Genomic DNA, 24,807 nt, shown 5'->3' with positions numbered 1-24,807 from the left:
AGCAATACTGAAAATTACTGAGAGGTTATTTTGCACCCTTTTCAGGGACACTGCTTGGAAGGCCTGGAAATAGTACTTGGGCCTGTTGCATCACTAGGTTTCGCAAACCTGCCCAAAGAAGACAACTTGGAAATACTGATAAACATAGGGAAGGGGGCAGGGTGCTATTTATACTAGTGCCAGCCCTAGTTGCATTTCTATCCCACCCTTCCTCCAAGGAGCCCAAGGCAGCTTGCAAGGTTCTCAAGCCCCGTTTTATCCTCATAACAATCCTGTGAGTTAGATGATGCCAAGAGAGAGTGGCTGACCCAGAGAACTCCACAGATGAATGGGGATTTGAATCCCAGTCAAACAAATATTCTGCTTCCCCGGGCTTCTCCAAGTCTTAAAAGAGTCTTGACTTTCACAAATGTTTGAGCATTTGTAGAGGGGTGGTACGCCTGGACATAACTGCAGAGTTCCCCACAATTCAGCCCCAATTCCCAACGGTGTTTCCTGCTGGATGAAATAGGAACTGCCACCTATTATTTTTTATTTATTCCTACATTTACATCCCACTCCTCCTCTGAGGAGCCCAGAGCCCGGACATGGTTTATGTTTATCCTCACAGCAACTCTGTGAGGTAGATTAGGCTGAGAGATAAGAAAAAATATTCCTATGAAATTCCCCATATAGAAGAACCATACTCAGAATAACTTGAAACTTAAGAAGCTTTAAAATGACAATGTGCCACTCACTCAGGATTAGCAGTATTTGCCTCCGTTGACATAGAGGTGGTCATATTTTAAGGGTGGCCTGGGACTCATCACTGGCTGACGGGATGCGCAGTGGCACCGCTGCGCACCATGTCAGGGCTGCAGGGAATGAGTAACACAATCCGTGCTACCACAATGACTCCCACTCACGACAACGGGAATAACTGTGGTAGTGCTGATTGTGCAACTGCCCATTCCCTGCAGCATTGGGGCTACCTCATAAGTTCGCAACAGCCCTGATGTCGGCTACCCTCTCTCTCTCATCCTAAGCTACCACAGAGGGTTGTTGTGAGGACAACATGGAGGCAGGGAGGAGAACCAGGTATGCTCCTCTGAGCTCCTTAGAGGAAGGTTGGGTTAAATATGATGGGGATATGTAATAACACCAACACTACCACACCTTAAAGCAGTGGTTGGTTCCTCTAGATGTTGATGAACGACAACTCCCAGCATCCCCAGCCACAATAAATTGTAGCTGGGGATGATGGGAGTTGTAGTTCAGCAACATCTGGAGGAGGAACCCTGGTTGGTGACCACTGCCTTAAAAGCTTTAAAACAAACCATTTCCTTATCGAGTGTAGTCAGGCTTTAAGGTAGATGGAGAGATGCAGCCATTCTCCTTTTCACTCTGCTCCTCCACCAGTCCCTTCACTCAGCTTCCTGTGCCACCCCCTAAGTTCTTACCAGGGAAGAAGGTTGAGGGAAGGGACCAGGAGAGCAGCAGAGTAAGTGTTTGCAGCAGCTGTGTCTCTTGCTTCCTCGAAGCATGGAAAAACACAGGCACAGTCGTGGGATTAAAACCCACAGACTAGAGGGAGAATGGTTGGGGTTTCTCTACCATAAAGAAGGTACCCTATTTCTGCCCCAGATGTTGCCATTATTGCTTGCCCTGAAGATGACTGGCATTAACAATAGTGGACATGTCTTTATGCTGTAGGTGTCCTGAAGGAGTCCCAAGGCCAACGCAATAATCCAGGGCCCTTAACTCTGCTGTGGTCTCCTTGGTTGCAAAGACAGGTCTGGGGAAGAGGCTTTGCAAGCACTTTCTCTCTCTCTCTCTCTCTCTCTCTCTCTCGCTCTCTTTGCAGGCCTTATTATTTCTCCTCTGTGTCAGAGAGCTTTGTTTAAGACCCCTCCAAATCCATCTCTACCTGTCTAGGCAGCAATTGCTTTAAGAGGACCTTGGAGAGAGTGCTCCCTGATGTGCCTGCGGTGAACTCTAAAACAAATTGCCTGATGTGGGTCCCTGCAAGTGAGTTATATTAATAGCTGGCAAAGCCCTCGTGCATGGCCCGTGTGCAAACTCTATTAGCAAGGCTGATTCCCCCCAGGCAGCAGGGTCAGGCGATGCCTTCCTGCACACACAGGATAAACTGGAAGGAATAAGTACACCACAATTGCTGCCACCGCTCAGTATAGCCTTGGGCCTGTTTGACTTCTGAAGGTTGTTTTTTCCCAACTGTGATGGTGTGTGAAGTGGCCCCCCGCGAGCACTCTTATACAGTCTGATTTTTCCCCAGACACATTTCCCTCAAACTCTACCTCAATAGGTGTTGTTCTCAACACAAGCACAGAGACAAACACACCATGAGAATTAAAATCTGATCTTTGAGGGTAGGAGATGTAGATCAGAGCCTAATAGCCAGAGCTCACCAGTGCTACATATTAGCATCTGTTTCTGAATCTGGGCCAAAGAACCCATATCTCCCAGGTCAGAGCTGCTGCAGCAGCATATTTGCCTGCTCAATGCCTCTGAGCATATACAGGCTACCCTTCCTTCACTGATGAATCATGCATTTCCAGGGCACAAAGGCAAAGCTTCTGAGACGGCTCGAGCCTCTGGTGTACCTTGTTTTACAAATTAAATGCATCAAAGAAGCAACTTCCTACCAGACAAGGAGTGAAAAGGAATGACTAAAATATCCCAGGTCCTTAACCTGTAAAAATGCCATGTTGGCTGTATGACACTCAAGCTAGCTTTATCTTCACAATACTGTAAAGCATTAGGGACTGAAATTCAACAACAAATATCAACAAATACCCATCAGTGAACCAGTGGCTCTAGTCAAATTGCAAGCTCTTCCTGTTGTAGCTTTATTTGTAACACAGCCTTCCTGTGACACTACCACAGGGTGCAACAGCATCCAATAGTAATCCCCCATATTAAATGTGAAATAAAATGCCAGCAGGAAAATGACATGTTTTTCTCCTCTTCAAAATGGAGCAAGGAGGACTGGGAAATGAAGTTTTTGGCCTCCCCTGAAGAGGAATTATTTTTCTGAGGTGTTTAGATAGCAGTGGTTATAGAAATACCTCTCAGTTAACCAGTTCTTGTGGGAAACAGACAAGCTTCTTTCAGTGAAAAAGTAGCTTGTCCTAAGGGCGTATACAGCTTAAGAATAGCATACAGACATTTCTTGGCTTAACATGCACGCACACCTGTGCCTGAATATCTCTAGCCAAAAACGACTCCAATAAATTGTGTCTGCTTGGCAAATTTTGCTTGTTTGATTTTGATGTAAGTTTCTCCAGATGCCGGATTTTTGCAAGGGAGGAGACAAGAATATTATAGCAGAGCAGCAGCAAGAGAGAGAGAAGGTGATATAGTGAGGAAGGACCATATTTCAGTCGCAGAGCTCATGCTTCACAGGGGTCAACTTCCAGGTATTTCTAGATACAGACTCAAAAGCAGCAAGGCTTGGACAGACATCTTCCTGGGATACTGGTGAGTCCCTGCCGGTCAGGGCCCCATAGTACAATAGAAGAGCACATGCTTTGTGTGCAGAAGATCTCAGTTCATTCCTTGGTATCTCTAGTTGAAAAGGGTTTCAAGCAGCAAGTCTCTGCCTGAGATCTTGAAGAGCTGCTCCCAGACAGAGCAGACAATACAGGTGACCTCATTATCCACAGGGTTCCATTACCACAGATTACCACAGGTAAGGAAACCACAGATAATGAATCACTGCAGTCAATGGGATCGTAGGGGTTAGGCTCCCAGACTGAAAATAGCACTTTAAAATGGCCAGAACACATGAAAATGGGCCAGATAAAGTGCCCTACCATACTCCATGGGCCTGCTACAATCCAGTGATGTCCCCGCAGCCCCCAAATCCCCAAAATTCAATTTAAAAAATCATGGGTGTGGTTTTGTTTTTGTTTTTTAAACAAATGAATCACAAAATGGTTCTTCTTCACAAAACGTCAGCTGGAAATAACCCCCAAGGTAATTTCCGGCCACCCCTGACCTGAGGATACACTAGTTTAACCCTCCCCCCTCTGTTTCCCCCCAAAGTCAGGTGTCCATTACCTGAATGCGGATACGCAAATCTGTGGATGGTGATTCTGCGGAAAGAGAGGTTCTCCTGTACTAGGCTAGGTGAAGCAACAGCCTGACTCAGTATAAGGCAACTTTATCTGCTCAGTGTAGGCAATGTTGAGCTAAAAGGGGCTGTACAACTTTGGCCCTCCAGCTATTGTGGTACTACAGCTCCCATAATCCCTAGCCACAGTAGCCAATTGCCGGGGATGAGGGGAATTGTAGCCCAACATCTGCAAGTGGTCCACAATTGTGAAGGCCTGGGCTAGACGAACTAGTAGCACCATCTTATACCTTATAACAGATATGGGGAGAAAAGACAAGGAGCTTCACAGGACAGAGATGCTCTGAGATTCATTGCTGACCTCACCCAACAGCCCCTTTCTCTGTTTCTGACCCTCCAACAGTCACTGGCCACATCTGCAGAACTTTTGCAATGTCCAGGGCTAAGATTCTCAGAAATTTAGACTGTGATCTAGAACCACATTCTGCCCTCTAGATTATGCATTGGGACACAGTGAATACATACAGAACTTGCTTAGAGGGATGGGGTTGTAGCTCAGTGGTAGAGCATCTGCTTAGCATGCAGAACCCAGATCTAATCCCTGGCATCTCTAGGTGGGGCTGGGAAAGAGCCCTGTCCAAAACCCTAGAGAGCTGCTGCCAGCCAGTGTAGACAGCATTGAGCTAGATGGAGCTATGGTCTGACTCAGTATAAGGCAGCTTCCGATGATCTTCCCTCACCGTGTGGGTACCAACGAAAGCCCTCTAGGCAGAGCAGAGTTACCTTAGCTGCTTTGGACCTGTAACCCTCAGTCAAGGTTTCCTCTCTAAGAGGCACACAGTGCACAGATGTCCATCTTTCCCCTGGCCCCAGCTACAACACTCTCTTCCGTTAGGTCATTTCCAAGGAGCAAACAATGGCTTGTCCCCCCATCCCGCCCCGCCACATTCCCCTTCAATTTGACTGGCTACAATAAGCCAAGGCAGGTACTTACCGTGACCGTTTTTATTCGTCCCAGTTGCCTAGTGCAGCTCCAGCCTGAACGATTTATTAGCAAAGTGCACTGCTCCCCATCATCACAGGGCTCCATCCCGCACCACTGTTTGTTGACAATTATCTGGGCTGCCGGAAGTAAAGCCAGGGAAGTAAAGGAGGAAGGCAAGTGTGGAGGTAGAGAGGGGTGGGGAAAGGACAAAAATTAGACACACATATACCACAATCAATAAAAGGTGATACTTTCCAGGTGTTCAGTTTAGGGTGTAGTAAATGCAGTTAGACAGCCCCCCCCCCCAACATTTTCCTCACTGTAGCAAAATTACAACATCTCCACTGCAGGGGACCAGGATACCATGGACTAAACCTGAATACTGGGTTAAACACATGTTTTTAATTATCAGGAAAAGCCCTTTTTAATGGAAGAAGAGTCTTGAGATAGAACAAAAGGAGAGAGAAAACAACAAAGGAGTGATTACAAGAGCAAAATAAGACTGAAAAGAAGGGGAAGCAGATCAAATCTCTTATGCTTTGTGCTGTAGATATAACACCTCCTAATATGAAATATCAGCTACCTGAAGGCTCAGAATAGCCTCATACTTACCACACGTAGCAAACACCCACCCACGGGCAGGGGACACATTCCCCCCACATAGCAACACTAGGTAGCATGTTACTGCTGCACAATCACAGCACATAGCAACCTGAGATCACACATGCCCACACACCAAGGCCTCTGGAAGGCTTCCTGTGAAGCCTGAAGGATCAAGAGGGCACGTCATTCATTTTGCAAATAGGTTTTTGTTTTTGCTCAGTGGCGTTCCAATTGTGAAGAAGCCGTTTCTTGTGTTTCTTTGTGAAGTCAAACCCTTTTCATGATGTTCAAAACCAAAATAATCATAAGGCTCAAAACCAAGAGTTTATGAACATTTCTCAGAGGTTTTCTTTTGGTACCTAGGACAGGTCAAATATGTATATCCTAGTATGTATCACAGCCACTTGGTTGGGGGAGACTGGTGGCCCAGTTTGGTTCCAGCTTCTCCCTCCAGGGTACTCTCTTGAGCGGATGTGGGTGGGGAGGCAGAGTGGCTGTGGTCTAGAAGAATAACATCTCCCTTAACAGGATCACTATCAAAGTGCCTGACCATATGGAATGTGTGTTTGGGGACCAGCAATAGACTGGGACTTCTGTTGGTGTACCGATCACTCTGCTGCCCAGTGGAGTCCCTAACTGAGCTGATGGACTTGGTCTCAGGCTTGGCATTGGAGTCTCCCAGGCTTGTGGAGGTGCAGGACTTTTTTCACTTTTTTCACAGAAGTTTTCACTTCTGGGGGGCTCAGGAGTTCATAGTGGACATGAGAACTATGGGCCTATCCCAAGCAGTCTCAGGACCAACGCATGTTGCTGGTCTCACACTTGATCTGGTCTTTTACTCAGATCAGGGTGGTGTTCCATGGGTGGGGACTCCTGTGATTTCCCCATTGTCATGGACAGACCACTATTTGGTTAAGGTTGGATTCACAACTGCACTCCAACTCCTCGGGGGTGAGGGGGCCTATCACGATGGTCCACCTGAGAAAGTTAATGGATCCAAGAAGCCTCGGAAGGATTTAGTGTTGGCTCCACCAGCGATCCTGTTGATGCTCTGGTGGAGAATTGGAACAGAAAACTCACCAGAGCAGTAGACGTGATAGCTCCTAAGCATCCTCTCTGACCTGCTTCAAAACTGGCCCCTTGGTATATGGAAGAACTACAGGGGCTGAAGCAGCAAGGTAGAAGACTGGAGCACACAAGTGGAAAAAGACTCAATTCGAATCTGACAGATTACAACATAGAGTGCACTTGGAAGATCTATGCTCAGGCAATACATATGACAAAGAAGTGATTCTTTTCTGCCTGCATTGCTTCCACAAACTCACATCCAACGGAGACATTTAAACCAGAATTAAAACTAAAATTAAAACTATACATCATTAAAAGCCAGGCTAAAAATATATGTCTTTAAGGCTCTCCTGAAGGCCTCCAATGAAGATAATCCTCTCATATCCATGGGGAGTGTGTTTCACAACCTAGGGGTGACAACTGAGAAGGCCCGATCCAAAGTCGCCACCAGATGAATTGGTGGCACCTGAAGATAGACTCCTCCTGATGACTTTAATGAACGGTGGGAATCTTGTAGAGAAAAGCGCTCTCTCAGGTTACCCAGAACTAAGCCATTCAGGGCTTTAGAGGTAATACCAGAACTTTGTACTTTGCCTGGAAACATATTAACAGCCAGAGCAACTGTGTAAGAACAGGCATGGAATTTTATTTATCTTGTTTGTTTGTTTGTTTGTTTGTTTCTCTGTGTAAACCGCCCTGAGCCATTTTTGGAAGGGCGGTATAGAAATCAAATGAATGAATGCATGAATGATGTGGTCTCTCCGGGATATCCCAGAGACCAAACTGGCTGCCTCATTTAGAACTTACTGGTTTCCAAACTACATACAAAGGCAGCCCTACATAGAGCGCATTGCAGTAGTTAAGGAGTTCTTGATGGGTAAAATATCTCTTATTAGGGGTGACTTAGATTCAGACCACACAATTACTGCAGTGTTTGATGCAGAGATGTCCAGCAACTCCTCTTAAGTCGTTAGGCTGGATCAGTTTCAGTTTGTGACTCCTGAGGATATGGACAAGCTGCATGAAGTGGGGTGGCCAACCAACTTTTCTCCTGACCCTTGCCCGACATGGCTTATACTGCCTGGCAGGGAGGTTGTTGTAGAAGGCCTGGTAGAGAGAGCCAGCATAGTGTAGTGGTTAGAGTGCTGGACTAGGACAGGGGAGACCCAAGTTCAAATCCCCATTCAGCCATGAAACTAGCTGGGTGACTCTGGGCCAGTCATTTCTCTCTCAGCCTAATATACTTCACAGGGTTGTTGTGAGGAGAAACTCAAGTATGTAGCACACCGCTCTGGGCTCCTTGGAGGAAGAGTGGGATATAAATGTAAAAGTAATAATTATAATAAATATTATAAATGCTTCTCTGAGGGAGGGCAGGATGCCTCAGCAATCATTCAACCTCTTCTGAAGAAGCCTGTGTTGGATCCCTCAGCATTAAGCAACTATATTAAGCAACTATATTCGTATTTGTATATGCCTGTCTCCAATGTTCCATAGCAGGGCAAGCTAAGTGAGAGGGTGGTGGCCACCCAGCTCTAGACAGCTGGAAGAAACTGATTATCTAGACCCATTTGTTTAACATCTACATGAAACCGCTGGGAGAGATCATCAGGAGATTTGGTGCAGGGTGCTATCAGTATGCTGATGACACCCAAATCTATTTCTCCATGTCAGCATCATCGGGAGAGGGTATAACCTCCCTAAATACCTGCTTGGAGTTGGTAATGGGCTGGATGAGGGATAACAAACTGAGACTGAATCCAGATAAGACGGAGGTACTCATTGTGCGGAGTCGGAACTCGAGAGATGATTTTGATCTGCCTGTTCTGGATGGGGTCACACTTCCCCAGAAGGAACAGTTACACAGTCTAGGGGTGCTTCTGGATCCAAGTCTCTCCTTGGTGTCCCAGGTTGAGACAGTGGCCAGAAGTGCCTTCGATCAGCTTCGGCTGATAAGCCAGCTGCGTCCATTTCTTGAGTTAGACGACCTCAAAACAGTGGTACATCTGCTGGTAACCTCCAGACTGGATTACTGCAATGCACTCTATGTGGGGCTGCCCTTGAATGTACTCCGGAAACTACAGTTGGTCCAGAATGCGGCAGCCAGGCTGGTCTCTGGGTCATCTAGGAGAGACCATATTACTCCCGTATTGAAGGAGTTACACTGGCTGCCAATACGTTTCCAGGCAAAATACAAGGTGTTGGTCATAACCTATAAAGCCCTAAACAGCTTGGGCCCTGCGTTTTTAAGAGACCGGCTTCTTCAAAATGAACCCCATCGCCCATTGAGATCATCAGGAGAGGTCCGTCTGCATTTGCCACTGGCTTGTCTGGTGGCTACTCAGGGATGGGCCTTCTCCATTGCTGCCCCGAGGCTTTGGAATGCACTCCCTAGTGAAATAAGAGCTTTCCCATCTCTGACATCCTTTAAAAAGTCCTTAAAGACACATTTCTTCACCCAGGCTTTTAACTGATATTGTTTTGATTGTTTTGAATGTGGTTTTTAGAATATTTTTTTTAAAATTTAAATTGTGTTTTAAATTTCTTGCTTTTAAATTTTTTGTTTGTTTGTTTTAATGTTTTTACTTTTTAATCTTGTTGTAAACCGCCCAGAGACGTAAGTTTGGGGTGGTGTAAAAATATGATAAATAAATAGATAAATAAATTTCAAACTAGCTTTCGGGCTGGCTATGGGGTGGAGACTGCCTTGGTCAGCCTGATGGATGATCTCCAATTAGGAATTGACAAAGGGAGTGTGACTCTATTGGACCTTTAGGGTCTCTTGACAGCTTTAAATACTATCAACCATAGTATCCTTCTGGAGAGTTTGAGGGGGTTGGGACTGGGAGGCACTTGTTTGCAGTGGTTCTGCTCCTACCTCTTGGGCAGATTCCAGATGATGTCCCTTGGAGACTATTGCTCTTCAAAATGAGAACTTTTATATGGCGTCCCTCAGGGCTCCATACTGTCTCAGTGCTCTTTAACATGAAACCGCTGGGAGAGATCATCAGGAAATTGGGTGCAGGGTGTTATCAGTATGCTGATGACACCCAAATCTATTTCTCTTTGTCAACATCATCAAGAGAAGGCATAACCTTCCTAAATGCCTGCCTGGAGTCGGTGATGGGCTAGATGAGGCATAACAAACTGAGACTGAATCCAGATAAGATGGAGGTACTAATTGTGCAAGGTTGAAACTCGAGAGACAATTTTGATCTGCTGGTTCTGGATTGAGTCACACTTCCCCAGAATGAACAGGTACGCAGTCTGGGAGTGCTGGATCCAAACCTCTCCTGGATGTCCCAGGTTGAGGCGGTGGCCAGAGCTGCTTTCTATCAGCTTCAGCTATGTCAGTTGTGTCCGTTTCGTGGGATAAATGACCTCAGAACAGTGGTACATATGCTAGTAACCTCCGGATGTGACTACTGCAATGTGCTCTATGTGGGGCTGCCTTTGTACACAGTCTGTAAACTGCAACTGGTAAGGAATGTGGCAGGCAGGTTGATCTCTGGGTCATCTCGGAGAGACCATATTACTCCTATATTAAAAGAGCTACATTGGCTACAAACAAATTTCTGGGCAAAATACAAAGTGCTGGTTATAACCTATAAAGCCCTAAGCAGCTTAGGCCTTGGGTACTTACGACTGTGCAGGCAGGGCCAGTGGGGAGGCTGGTTAAGTTTACCTTCCCCCTAAATGAGCAATGGCTTGTTTCTGGTAGCACAAGCAGTGCTGCATGCCTGCAGCATGCAGCATCAGAGGCTGGAACGATGTGTCCTGGCCTCCAGGGCTCCCACAATGCACCACGCAATGTGCACAATGCATTGGAGGATTTCCCCAGGAAATGGGCACTCTAGGTCCACCGGGGCTAAATATAGCCCCAGCAAACACATGATCCCAGAGCCCAGGCTAAGAGTTCACTTGAGCCCTTAATCCTGGCTAAGAGCCAGGTTTTAAAACGAGGCTAGGCAGTGCTGCCCCACCAGGATCGGGTCTGATCTCGGCAGTGCTCACGTGCAGCCTAACCCAGGCTGAGCTTCCCTAGCCTGGGTTAGGCTGCGCATGAGAAAACCTCACAGTCTTCTTCGCCATGAGCCCCAGTGCCCATTGAGATAATCCAGAGAGGTATGTCTGCAGCTGCCACCAGCTTGTCTGGTGGCTACACAGAGACAGGCCTTCTCTTTGCCACCCCAGGACTCTGGAATGTGCTCCCTGCTGAAATAAGAACCTTCCCCCATCTGACAATTTTTAAAAAATCCCTAAAGACTCTTCACCCCTGCCACCCAAGCTCTTTAATTTGATTGTGGTTTTAAGTTCTCATGTGGTTCTCATTTTTAATTGGTTTTATGTTGTTGTAAACTGCCCAAAAACAGAAGTTTGGGGGTGATCTACAAATTTCTGAAATAAAACTGAGAAATAAATAAATAAATAAATATTGACATTAGTGTAAAAGCTCTCAAAAACCTTGCTTGTTTAAATTGTATAGGTGTTTTTCTTTCATATATATATATATATATACACACACACACACACACACACACACACACACACACACACACACACGTTAATTTTGGCCCGTTGAACAACGGGCCCTAGTAACGGCTCTCCTGTCCCCCCGCTGCCATTCCCCCTCCCTCCCTCATTAAGGGCCAAATCGGCCCAGCCACTTGCCCCCGCAGCTTCCGCCGCCGACCAACCGCCCGCCCACCCAGCTGCCGATACCTCCTTGCCCCCGGAACACGTCCTCCGCTTGATCCGCTGCTCAATTAACAGAAGGAGAGAGGTGCTCGCATGCAGAGCTCCACTCTCTTTAAAGTCTCTTCCCGAACTGGTGGTTTGGGCGGCAAGGACGCAAAGCGCCAGTTCGGGAAGAGACTTTAAAGAGAGTGGAGCTCTGCATGCGAGCACCTCTCTCCTTCTGTTAATTGAGCAGCGGATCAAGTGGAGGACGTGTTCCGGGGGCAAGGAGGTATCGGCAGCTGGGTGGGCGGGCGGTTGCTCGGCGGCGGAAGCTGCGGGGGCAAGTGGCTGGGCCGATTTGGCCCTTAATGGGGGGGGTCAGCTGGGAGGGAGGGTCGGCGGCGTCGGCTGCGGGTGCCTTTTAAAAAATATTTAAGTGGCCTCCGCTCCACCCCCGGCCTCCGTCTCTTTTGGCCGAGGCAGCGGCTCCGCCGCTGCCTCGCCCAGTTTACCCCGGCGCCGATTTTCCGGCTTCTTCGGGGCGGCCGCTTCTGGCCGCCCAAGATGGCTGCCGGGTACCTGCGAGCGTGTCTCCCTTGCCCTGTTCTGCGCCTGCAGGGCAGGGAGGCACGGACACACGCTTGGTGTCCGTCCACGGACGGACACCAAGCGTTTTATTAGAGAGGATATATTTAATATTGTGTTATGTATTGTATTGATCTTATGGTTAGCCACTTCCTGCCTTCTTCAGAGAAACAGGATATTAAGGGGTGTTTTAAAATAAAACAAGAAACAGCAATTCCTATCACCACCACATAGTTCACAGAGATCGTGGGTGATGCACATCAGCATAAGTACCAGGAATGCCTTGGCATTTTTCAATACATTTCTGAATATTCCTGTTCCTTGGCTCTGCTGCATGGACCTTTCAAGCAATCAGTGGAGGGAGAAGGGACCCTTGCTCTCTTACCATCCACACAGGCAGGCTTTGCTTTCGTTGTTCCAGCAACTTGGCCTCTCCTACAGGCACACCGAGCCGTCTGCCGGGCAATCATCCTCTTGGGATGGCTCATATCTCTGTCCAATGCTGTGATTTCACACGTCCCCACTTCCAGCTCCTTTCCTGCATATGACAACGGGACACAAGACAGTCTTAATCCCAGCAGAACAAGACAAGTATGCAGCCAATCCACCAGAGCAGGACACTAAGAGCCAGACCTCTTGCATTAAAGATGCAGCCTTGTCCCAGGACAGGGTGGCAGGCAGCCACTCAGCTCGGTGGGAGAGGCCTGGTCTCTGCTCTTTGGACCAACAAATACACATGCAACCTTGCCAAATGTCTTCTGCAAATCCTAACAGTTACTTCCACACACCTCATATAAATGGGAAGATCTTCACATGGTGGCAAGTGCACCTGCATTCACACATTCACAATGTATGCATCACATGCACAACACATGTGACCCCTTCCCATCTAACAACTTAGTGTGCAAGTGTACCATGTGGCAGTTTCTGTGCTAAAAATGACTCCTACAGATTCATTTTTTTCTGTTCTGGTTTTTCATTCTCTAATGCTGGCAAGTAGCCCACAGGCTAAAATTCAGTCTGGGTTTGCACAGTTCAGGCTGACCGGCAGCCCCAGTGCTGACAGAAGAACCGAGTCTACTGTAACAAGACAGCTGGGGCAGCGTCCAAAGTCAGTTCATCCAATTGTCATTCACATAATTAAGCTTTGCGTCAACTCACTAGAACCAGAACATATTAAATCCATTCTTTTCTCTCCTGTCCCACAAGGAAGGAATACTGCAGATCTGAGGAACAACTACACTTTTACTGCATTTCGATTTGCAGAACACTATGATTGTAATCCAAGTATTTGTTTGCTTGTATACTATTGCAGTATATGATTTTATTAGCTGACATCCAGACTAGTGTTGTGCTAGTGCAATGAGAGAAGTTTTCATTTAGCAGATTTTATTTAGCATATTTCTATGCCACCCCAAACCAAGTTCTCTGCAAGGTAAGTTGCATGCCCTTATTAATTTAGCAGAGCTGCGTAAAGTTGTGGTGCTCTACGATGGCTCACATCTGCTAGTGGAAGATACAAGATTGTGCAGCATTTTGTACAATGGATCTCACAATGCACTGTAGGGGTGTGCGTGCATGAACCAAAAAACATGGTTTGGATAGAATTCGAACCAATTTGGACGAAACCATGTTGCTCTGAACTGATTTGGTTGAACCAGCCAATCTGGTCCAAATTGGTTTGGGCGGTTCGTGTGGCTTACACTTGTCAAAGAGTATCCAGTGAGGATTCCCCTTTACAAATACAGGAGATGGGGGACCCTTCCAAGGATAATAGGCAGCCGGGCAAGGGCAGTGAGAGAGGTAATAAGCTACTTGCCCAGCTGGTGTGGCTGCCGGCTCTCCCGCTTGCCCTCCTGGTGCACCCCCAAGCACACTCCCTCCTCTTTTACCAAGCTGCTGGCTCAGTAAAGGAGAGGGGAGCATGCTTGGGGCCGTGCCAGGGAGGCTGTGCCAGGGAGGGCGAATGTTGATGAGTGGCAGCAGCTGCTGGTCAGGTAAGCAGCTTATTGCCTCTCTTGCCACCCCCCGCCTGGCCGCCCTTACCAAGCCGAACCAGTTTGCCCAAACCAGGCCTGATTTGGTTCAATCACAAACCAGACCACCGCCAGTTCAGTTCACGATCGAACCTCTGAACCGGCCTCAGTTTGAGGCAAACCAGTGTCACAATGGATTTTGCCATGTATTTCCCAATGTCTTGCCTTTTCACATTACATTTTGCAATGTGTTGTGTGTGTTTTTCAAGGCATTGAGCAACATGTCAACATCTTCTGCTAGCACAATACCTGATTGATTGATTGATTGATTAAATGCCATCAAGTCGGTGTTGACTCTTAGCGACCACTTAGATAGATTATCTCTGGAAAAATACATTCCTTTCTTGGCTCAACTTTATTGCTCTACATTCTTATGCTAGTGCAGGGATCCACAGCTTCAGTCCTCCTGCTATTGATGGACTACAACTCCCATAATCCCCAGCTATAGTGGCCAATGATCAGGTGTGATGGGAGTTGTAGTCCAGCAACAGCTGGAGGGCCGAAGTTGTGAAGCCTTGTGCTAATATAATGCTAGTCTGGATGTAGGCCACTGTTTTTTAAACTGTGTAAGTCACTTTGTGCGTTTTCATAGAAAAGCAGGGGGGGAAATATAACAACAATAAATATACTGGAACAAGCAATAAATGATGAGTCACTGGTCCTATTGATTTCTGCTGATGAAATGGAAGGAGAAATTGGACTCAGATATTCAACTGTTACAGGTCAGGTATCCCTTATCTGGACACCCAAAATCCGCAATGCTCCAAAATCCGGACACCACAGCCTTAAAAACAAAAAACAAAACAAAACAAAAACACCTAGCTCACTTTAAAAATGTGGCTTCCTCAGGGCCAGGGCCGTCTAGCCGCTGCTGCTCTCCCACCCCCACCATTGCCGTTGTCACCGGCACCTCCCGCCTCCTCCGCTCGCCCACCTCCACTTCGCCGCCACCATTGGGGGGGCGGGGTGGTGGAACTCGGTGGGAGGTTTGTTTGTTTTTTTAAAAAAAATCAGATTTGTTTAATATTTTTTCCCCACTTAATATTTTAATAGTGTCTTTTTTACCGTCTTGTGTTAAATTTTTTTGCTGTAAACCGCCTTGGGATTGCTTTAATGAAAGGCGGTATATAAATTTAACAATAAATACAAATGAAAAATAAATAAACTCTTGTGCGCTCTTGCGAGAGTTCCGACTCACTGTTTATGGACGACACCAAAATCCAGAAAATTCCAAAATCTGGAGCTTATCCGGTCCCAAGCAGTCCGGATAAGCAATACTCAACCTGTATAAGCTGTTAAGCAAAAACTGGTCTCTTTTACAACACTGCAAGGCACTTGGTTCTCAAACTGGAGCCTGCTGTCATTCATCCAGATATTCCCAGCCACAATGTCCTGACTTCAAAACAAGGCCTTTTTCTTCTCTCTACTCTCCAGCCCACTGACTGGGCATCATCAAAATACTCCCATACTGGTCTTCCATACAAGTACAACTACAGCTGCCTCAGTCTGTGCAACGAGCTTGGAGCACATTACTTCCATGCAAATCCCACCTTTTCTTTGCCACCTGTCCACCTAGGCATGCCTTCCTGCCCTGATGCCAGCATTTTCATGGATTCCTTCCTCTTCTATATGCTTCCTTGCCTTGTCTTTGGCACCAGCCTTCCCACTTTGCTATGAGCTGGGCCCCTGTGGAGGTCTGAAAATAGTCCCTGCCAGGCAAGAGCCACTGAGCCTGGCTGTTAATGCACCCCTGATTATTACTTTCCCTCTTTGTCTCCATTTCCTTTCATTCTTTGCAAGCCCTGGCCATGCTATTGTGGTGCATTATATACTTGAGATATGTATTTTAAATAAATATATATATTCCTGTTCCTTTAAATAAGTTCAGGAACCCATCTGTTTGCCTGCTTCCCCTATTAGATGGGTAACAACAGTTTCTCATTTCCTCACATCTTCTTCAATGGCATTCATGTGATGAAAACACATGAGACGACTGGGATTTATACAGGCACACGCAGCAGCCTTTTCATATTTATTTGGACTGTAATATATACATTCAATCTCCAGCTCTCTCTCCTAGAGAGAGTTATTTGTTATCTGAATAAGTAGATGTGAGAGGCTAAGACGTTTCTATTAGAACTGCATCCGCCGGGTATGATTTACCTTGCTGCCTGTTCTTTTAAAACTTTTCCTGCTTTTGAGGACTTGGGGCCTGAGCCTGTAATGATTGCTTAGTGCTACTGACAACACCAGGGACACACTCTTTCTTTAACTTCATGGCTTCATGTAACTCATGTACCAGGAACCCCCATATTATGCAGGACTAGTGTATCTGAGTATTGCAGGTAATATGTGAAGGAAGGAAGGTCTGTGGTCCCTCACTGCTGAGGGAATCACTTCACATAATAGTCATCGTCTGCTACCGCTACATGCCAGCCCCCAACCACACAATGGCTGCCCCCCAGAGGATTTCAGGACACTGAAATATGTGGCAGCCAATATGGTGTTGCAGCCCATATGACCTATCCCGGAGGGTTTCAGGACACACATCTGCCCTTCACTATTTGCAGAATAATTGCTGGAAACGCTGGTGTAGCAACAGCAAACACACCTTCTTAAAATGAAGACCCTTTTAAAACAGATGCTGAATGGTTCTGAATGGTCCCCTTAATCCAAGGATTTGTGTGTGATGTATCGCAACTGGGGACAATTTGAAGGTAGTGAGGCTGTTCCACATCTTGCAGTTTCTGTATGTAGAGCACACAGAGACCCACTTAGCGATGTGGTTTACCAAGAAGGGTTCCAACAGCATGAGAAGCAAGAAGCTGTCTCCAGTGTAGATGCTTGCAAAAGCAGAACAAGATGGGATGGACAGCCAAGAGGAAGGCTGTGAGTGGCTAATTTCTATGGGAATCTTGTAAAAGCACAGTCAAAGCTGTAAATACACATGCTATTAATTCTGTCCTTGCGATGCTCTTGAAGTCTTAATGTATTCCCCCCCCCTTGCTATTTCCCCAGGAAACTTCCTAAAGCACATTAGAAGCAGCTGGGGAAGTCTGGATCTTGGCCCAGCTGCAGTGGCGAAAGTGGAGACATATGATCAGGTATGGAGCACCAGCACAGGAATTAGTGATGACATGAAAGCACTGTCTCGCCACACGCTGAAACCTCTTTAAAGGTTTGCCACAGTTGGGGTGGGGGCTGTATTCCCAGAAGGCTGTCAAGGGAAGTGTGGGGGTACTCCCTTACTTCCACAAACTGAGATGCTGAGGCTCACCTCTGCATGGGTGTCCTGCCATCTGTCCAGAAAGAAAGCCTACTCCTTAATCCTAACCATGCAAGGACAGGCTGCAATAGTGAAGACAAGCACTCTGTACATGCCCAGAAGCACATTTACATTAAATATTATCACTTTACATATAAAGATGAGGCATGGGGACAGATTGAAGGAACTGCTGCTAAAAGGGCATGAGGAGGAGCAATGAGATCACAGGAGCTACAGCAACTGCAAGCACTGTTTTTCTCCTTACATTTCTGCCTGTACGGGGTCCCAGATAAAGGGTTTTTCCAGGAAGTTGCTCCCATAATGACTGCAGCATTAAACAGGAAATTGGAAGAGGGACAAACTAGCTTGGAGGTTTGGTAGTACCATCATGAGTCTTGTGCCAGAGCTGGTTCACTTCTGGACTTTGTATCTCATTAAAGAGTCCCTAACTTGCTAACCATGTTCCATGCAATGCATGTGCAGGGCCACCAACCTGAAACTAAATATATTTGTGGTTAGGCAGCTCAGCCTTCTACCTTTATGTTAATCTACCTGCAAACAGATGGAGAGCCAGTCTTGCAGTAGTGAGCATGGATTCTCTCATTTGCTAAGCAGGGCTTGCATTTGGTTGGGTGACTACTGTCTTAGGGAATGGGACTGTAGCTCAGTGGTAGAGTATCTGCATGCTTGGATGCAGAAGGTCCCTGGCATCTCCAGGTAAGGCTGGTGAGAAAGACTCCTGGCCTAAAAGTGTGGAGAGCTGCTGCCAGTCACTGTAGACAGATGGAGCAATGGTCTGACTCGGTATAAGGCAGTTGCATATGTTCTAGACATTCCTATAATCAGGTGGTACTGCCTGCCCTTTCAAGCAGCACATTTATCCTGATTGCATTCCACAAACATGCAAAAGGCCAGCAAGAAACAGCAAAGAAACAAAGAGGGATGACAAGAGAGGAGGGACAAACAAAAATGAGAACCAAAAAAATTTGAGGTACCTCTTCTAAAAATACTGAGTGGAAAAATTGTGAAGAAAACAGTCCCACTACTTTAACTATGTGAGCAAAGAGGTGATTAAAGACATAAAGACTGTTAAGGGATCACTGCCATGTTCTGTGATCTCGGAAATACGCCTTAAAGTGTAGATGGGCAATTATAAGCTCTGTCAGTGATTGCGAGAGCAGAAACAGACAGCACAATTTATACCAGACTAATTCATTCTGGAATAAAAATGGTTGCACTTCAAAACTCAGTTCTAGTTTCCTGGGTGCACTAATTGCGGAACAACCTTTCCTCCCAATTTGCTTCATATCATGGAATGCCAGGCTATTCCCCCCCACTCCTCCCCACCCCCACCCCCACACACTGAGACCCTGCAGTCAGAACACAGAAAGCCAGGATGGTGTCTACAAGTATGACCATGCCACACTTTGAAGCTCTTCTCATGATCAGCGAGAAGAGCCGTAAAGGGGTTTGCGGGGAGAGTGGACTTAGCCCGCTCTCCTCGCAGACGATCAAGCCTGCAGCCCTAGGTGGCCAGATCGGCCGCCCACACGACTTCTGGCTCTGTCACAGAGCCTCAGGGGGCTGCGGGGATCAGAGGTTGTGTGGCCCCTGGAAGTTCCAGGATGCCCCGCATGAGTGCGTGGGGCATCCTGAAGAGACCCCCGAGGCTGAGAGGCTGCTTGCAGTCTCCCGGTAGGGGGTCTACCTGTGTGTCGCCACATGCCATGGCAACACACGAGCAAAATGAGGAGGTTAATGGAGCACTCGCTCCATTAACCACATCTTAGGGGAGGGGTATTTATGGCGGTTAGCTGCCGGGAGCTGCAGCACACGATCGCCCAAAAGCGGGCAAGGCTCCCTTAGCCCGCTTTTGGGCGATCATGAGAATCGCCTCATTCTCTACTGAATTTCATTATTTCAATAATTTCAATAATTAAATAAAATAATAATAATAACAACAACAACAACAACAACAACAACAACAACAACAATACCCCCAGTGAGGCACTACCTTGGCGTGGTTGTGGGGCTTGTGTGCTCTGATGAAGGTGAGAGCTATGCCAGAGGTCCAACCATACTGGACAGGTCTCACCAGAAGAGTCAGACAAAGAGTGTCTCTCCCATCAACAATATGGTGAGACGTAACTTTAATACATCTATATCGGATCGGTCGTCGCCCAGGTCAACAAGGACTGTGCCAGGTGCTATAGTCCCTGGACATCTGGTGGCAAGTGGGCAACAGGACTCAGGATCTTCCGTTGAGCAACCAGGGCTGGAGATCGCAAGGTTACTGGAAGAAACGTCGCTTAACTGAAAAAAATATACCAAAAATGCCAACAAGGAAATAATGATCTGCTATTACAAGTCTAGTCCAACTAGAAGAGGTTATTTTAAAAGAATGTACCAAATTTGGAAAGAGAAGCATCCAGACACAGAAATAACAGAACAAAGGCTAGCAGACCAGAGAAGATTCATAATAAGAAATAAAGTATTCACAGGAGTTGAGCTGGAAGAACTGCAAAGAGCAACACAGGCTCAAGATATGGAAGAAGAATTAACACCAATTGAAGAAGTTGCTCAGGCGCAGGTGGAGGAGGTGTTGGAAATCGAGGATGCCACCGTTGCTGAACTGTTTCAAAATCAAAACCAGGCAACCTCCCCTTTGCCTTCACCTCAAAAACCCAAATGCCGTTTAATAGAAAAGCAACAAGAACTAAAGCAAAAAATAACTGAGCATATGAACCAAACAACCACCAGCGTTCGACTTCCAGCTCTAAAAACAGTTGCCAAAAAACAACTTGCTCAGGCATTAAAAGATGTCAATGCTGCACTTGCAGAAATAACAACCAAGAATTTGCAAGAAACAAACCAACTAATGTACAGTGCAGCAACAATAACAACACAAGAGCTCGGATATAAGATCAGTGGACCTGTAAAAAAAGAAAGCAGTACATCACCTAAATGGAAGATTAGAATAGAAAATAAAATCTCCAGGCTTAGATCAGATGCTAGTAAATTGAAAGATATGAAAGACAAGAAGCTGAAGAATGAAAACACCAAACAGTATCTGATCCAAAAATACCACCTAGATTCAAGGAAAATTAGAGAAGTCCTGGAAATAATAAAGCAGAAAATAACAGCAGTGTCAAAGAAGATTAGCAAATATGAAGCCAGAATTACACAACACAGGCAGAATCTCCAATTCCAGTCGAATCAGAAACATTTCTACCAAAGCACAGAAGGAGAAACTGAAAGAAATGTAGAAACACCAAATAAAGAAGAAACAGTGCAATTCTGGGGGAAATTATGGGACAATCCAATAGATTATAATAAAAAAGCAGGCTGGGTGAAAGAGGTCGAAAAATGCAACCAACAAATGCAAGTTCTAATAATAACACCAGAATTAATAAGTGAAAGAGCAAAGAAAATTAAAAATTGGACTGCGCCAGGCGACGATGAACTGCATGGCTTTTGGCTTAAACACCTAACAAGCCTTCATAAACAACTATCAAAACAGTTCAATCACATTATGAAAGGCGGTGATATTGAACAATGGCTAACAACTGAGAAAACTCATCTCATCATGAAAGACCCAGCAAAAGGTGCAGTTCCAAGTAATTATAGACCGATCACCTGCCTGCCAACCATGTTCAAATTATTAGTAATAGCAGATGAAGTGATGCAACACTTATTAACTAACAAACAGCTTCCAGTTGAACAGAAAGGAAATTGCCCAAACACCAGAGGCACAAAAGACCAGCTGCTGATTGACAAAATGATTTTAGAAAACTGCAAGAGAAGAAAAACCAATCTAAGTGTTGCATGGATTGACTACAAGAAAGCCTTCGATTCATTGCCTCACACATGGATACTAAAATGTTTAGAAACAACTGGTGTCAGCAAAAACATTCAGATATTTATTTAAAAAGCCATGAGCATGTGGAGTACACAGTTAACAATCAATGGCGAGACACTTGGACAGGTTAGCATTAGAAGAGGCATTTTCCAAGGGGACTCACTATCCCCTCTGTTGTTTGTAATCGCCATGACCCCACTTTCACAAATACTAAACAAAACAGGCCTCTGATACCAATCATCTAAAACATCAAGTAAAATAAACCATCTGCTGTACATGGACGATCTGAAGTTGTATGGAAAGTCCCAGTCAGAAATCGAATCACTGCTAAACACTGTCCGTATATTCAGTAGCAATATAGCAATGGAGTTTGGGCTAGACAAGTGTGCTGCATTAATAATGAACAGAGGAAAAATAAGAAAAACAGAAGGAATAGAACTGCCCAATGGAAGCAAGATCAAGAACCTGGAAGAGAAAGAACATTACAAATACTTGGGCATTCTCCAGGCTGATAACATTGCACACACTGAAGTTAAAAGAAAAATTGGAAGCGAATACATCAGGAGAGTTAGAAAAATCCTCAAGTCCAAACTCAATGGCGGGAACACCATACAAGTCATAAACACCTGGGCTATACCTGTTATCAGATACACTGCAGGAATAATAGACTGGACCCAGGCAGAGCTAGAGACGCTAGATCGTAAGACCAGGAAAATCATGACCATCAATCATGCTCTGCACCCCCGCAGTGATGTCGATAGGCTATACCTCCCTCGCAGCTCAGGTGGAAGAGGAATACTGCAAGTCCATCAAACAGTAGAGGAGGAGAAAAGAGGCCTTGAAGAATATATAAGGGACAGTGAAGAAGATGCACTTCAAATAGTCAAGAACGAGAAACTATTCAACACCAATGAAACAAAGCAGGCCTATAAGAAAGAACAAGTCAAGAACTGAGCAGAAAAATGGAAAAATAAGCCACCGCATGGTCAATATTTGCACAATATAAGTGGAAAATCAGACATCAGCAAGACCTGGCAATGGCTTAAGAATGGCAACTTGAAGAAAGAAACAGAGGGTTTAATACTGGCTGCACAAGAACAGGCACTAAGAACAAATGCAATAAGAGCAAAAGTAGAAAGATCCACAACAAACAGCAAGTGCCGCCTTTGTAAAGAAGCAGATGAAACAGTGGACCACCTAATCAGCTGTTGTAAAAAGATCACACAGACTGACTACAAACAAAGGCATGACAAGGTAGCAGGGATGATACACTGGAACATCTGCAAAAAATACAAGCTACCTGTACCCAAAAATTGGTGGGACCATAAAATTGAAAAAGTTGTCGAAAATGAAGATGTAAAAATATTATGGGACTTCTGACTACAAACAGACAAACATCTGCCACACAATACACCAGATATAACTGTAGTCGAGAAGAAAGAAAAACAAGTTAAAATAATCGACATAGCAATACCAGGGGCTAGCAGAATAGAAGAAAAAGAAATAGAAAAAATCACCAAATACAAAGATCTACAAATTGAAATTGAAAGGCTGTGGCAGAAAAAGACCAAAGTAATCCCAGTGGTAATTGGCACCCTGGGTGCAGTTCCAAAAGACCTTGAAGAGCACCTCAGCACCATAGGGGCCACAGAAATCACCATCAGCCAATTACAAAAAGCAGCTTTACTGGGAACAGCCTATATTCTGCGACGATATCTATTAACAACAGCAACAACATTGACAATAAAATTCAGTCATCCCAGGTTCTTGGGAAGGACTCGATGTCTGGAGAAAACAAACCAGTCAATAACACCTGTCTGACTGTCTAAATAAATATAAATTATTTTACACAGTCAGGCAGGTGTTATTGACTGGTTTGTTTTATCCAGACATCGAGTCCTTCCCAAGGACCTGGGATGACTGAATTTTATTGTCAATGTTGTTGCTGTTGTTATAGATATCGTCGCAGAATATAGGCTGTTCCCAGTAAAGTTGCTTTTTGTAATTGGCTGATGGTGATTTCTGTGGCCCCTATTATTATTATTATTATTATTATTATTATTATTGATCGGTTGACTTGGAATTGGGGGTTGGAAAGGCTTTGAAAATCATCTAGTTTGGGGTTCCCAACCTTTGGTCCCCAGATGTTGCTGGCCTCTAACTCCCACTATCCCCAGCTGCAATGGCCTTCCACTTGTGGTCCAACCCAAGGCTGGAACCCCCTGATCTAGTGCAACTCTCTCCACTAAGGCAGGAGCATTAATGCTCCAACCCTCTGCCACATATGAGTCTAGTCCACCTACAGATTAACATATCATCTAAAACAGAAAGCCTGAGCAAACAAGACACCTCTTGTGAGACAGCCTAGTGACGCTTTCGTATAATGCCTAGTGATGTATAATGCCTAGTGACAGCCTATATATAATGCCATATAATGCCTAGTGACATATAATGCCCAGTGACAGCCTAGTGATGCTTTCATATAATGCCAAGAGTGTAAACAGCCAAGCCCACAGCTCAAATCTCATCTCGCCCACAAACTCATTATTTATTTATTTATTTATTTATTTATTCATTCATTCTATTTTTAGACCGCCCTTACAAAATAGCTCAGGGCGGTTCACAAACATCAAAGACCCTTTAAAACAATTTAAGAGCACTGGAAGGCCAGGCCAAACAGGTAGGTCTTTAGGGCTCTCCTACATTCCAATAAAGAATTCAAATTACGGATGTCTGCAGGGAGCGCATTCCACAGTCCAGGAGCGGATACAGAGAAGGCCCGCCTCTGGGCTGTCACCAGACGAGCTGGTGGCAACTGGAGCTGGACCTCCTCAGATGATCTTAGCATGGGGTGGGGATCAGACCGAAGAAGGCGCTCCCTACGGTAACCTGACCTAACCATTAGACAACCCTGAGGCCAGTCACTGGACGAATTCAGACATAATAGGAAACCAGAAGTCCCTTCACCTGCAGTTTCCGTAGCAGCACGTCAGAGTGCACACGTCTGACCTTTGGCCAGAGTGGAGTTTTGCCACTTTTAACTCTGGTTTTGCAGCATTGGCATTATATCCGAACGCTGGCACTGTAGTTTCAACCCCATGGAGCTGTAGTGGAGGGAAGAAGCTTTCCCCTCACTGCAGCCCAATTGGCTGTGCAGGCTGTCCTTCTGTGAAGGAAGCTCGCACAGCCAGCTCCCACGCCTCTCTGAAGTCTCGCTGACTGCAGAAAGACAGCTCGCATGAACGTCCGGATTTGAACAGGAGAGCGGGAGGTGGGGGCGGAATGGGTTCCACGTCACATGTGAATGCAACCATGATCTCTCAGCCGCAGTCCCCATCTGCAATATAGAGGTAATAATATTGGCCTTTTTTATTAAGGCAAAGGAAGGGCCCATCTTAGAGACAAATACCCCTTCCTTAAGTTCTATTATTTTCTACTTTGTTGCTAGCTGTGTGTGTGAGTGAATATAAGTCACCTTTCTCTCTTGACCATCCCTGACCATCAGCATAATCAACAGTTAGGACTTGTGTAACTATTTACATTTGCATTAATATGGACTAATCCAACCCGGGAGTGTTTCTGGACCCAGTTTTGCTCCTGGAAGGTCATGTGGCAGCTGAGACAAGGAACCCTTTATACAGCTTCAGCCTG

The 24,807-nt window shown here is 45.7% G+C and overlaps 1 protein-coding gene across 2 annotated transcripts in view; it reads right to left on the bottom strand.

Annotated features, from left to right (window-relative positions):
• The window catches only part of LOC128324848 (chemokine-like protein TAFA-5), a 48,673-nt gene that overhangs the window by 9,156 nt on the left and 14,710 nt on the right, over positions 1-24,807 (bottom strand). For both annotated transcript variants that reach the window (XM_053249940.1, XM_053249941.1), the window contains exons 2-3: positions 12,382-12,534; positions 5,070-5,197 (exon numbers count right to left, since the gene is read on the bottom strand). In XM_053249940.1, the coding sequence (XP_053105915.1) occupies positions 5,070-5,197; positions 12,382-12,534 (281 nt within the window). The remainder of the gene's footprint in view (positions 1-5,069; positions 5,198-12,381; positions 12,535-24,807) is intronic.

This window comes from Hemicordylus capensis, chromosome 4 (assembly GCF_027244095.1).
Source record: "Hemicordylus capensis ecotype Gifberg chromosome 4, rHemCap1.1.pri, whole genome shotgun sequence".
Lineage (NCBI taxonomy): Eukaryota > Metazoa > Chordata > Lepidosauria > Squamata > Cordylidae > Hemicordylus > Hemicordylus capensis.
The sequence above is the reverse complement of the archived record's forward strand: the minus strand, read 5'-3'. Positions and strand labels throughout refer to the sequence as shown.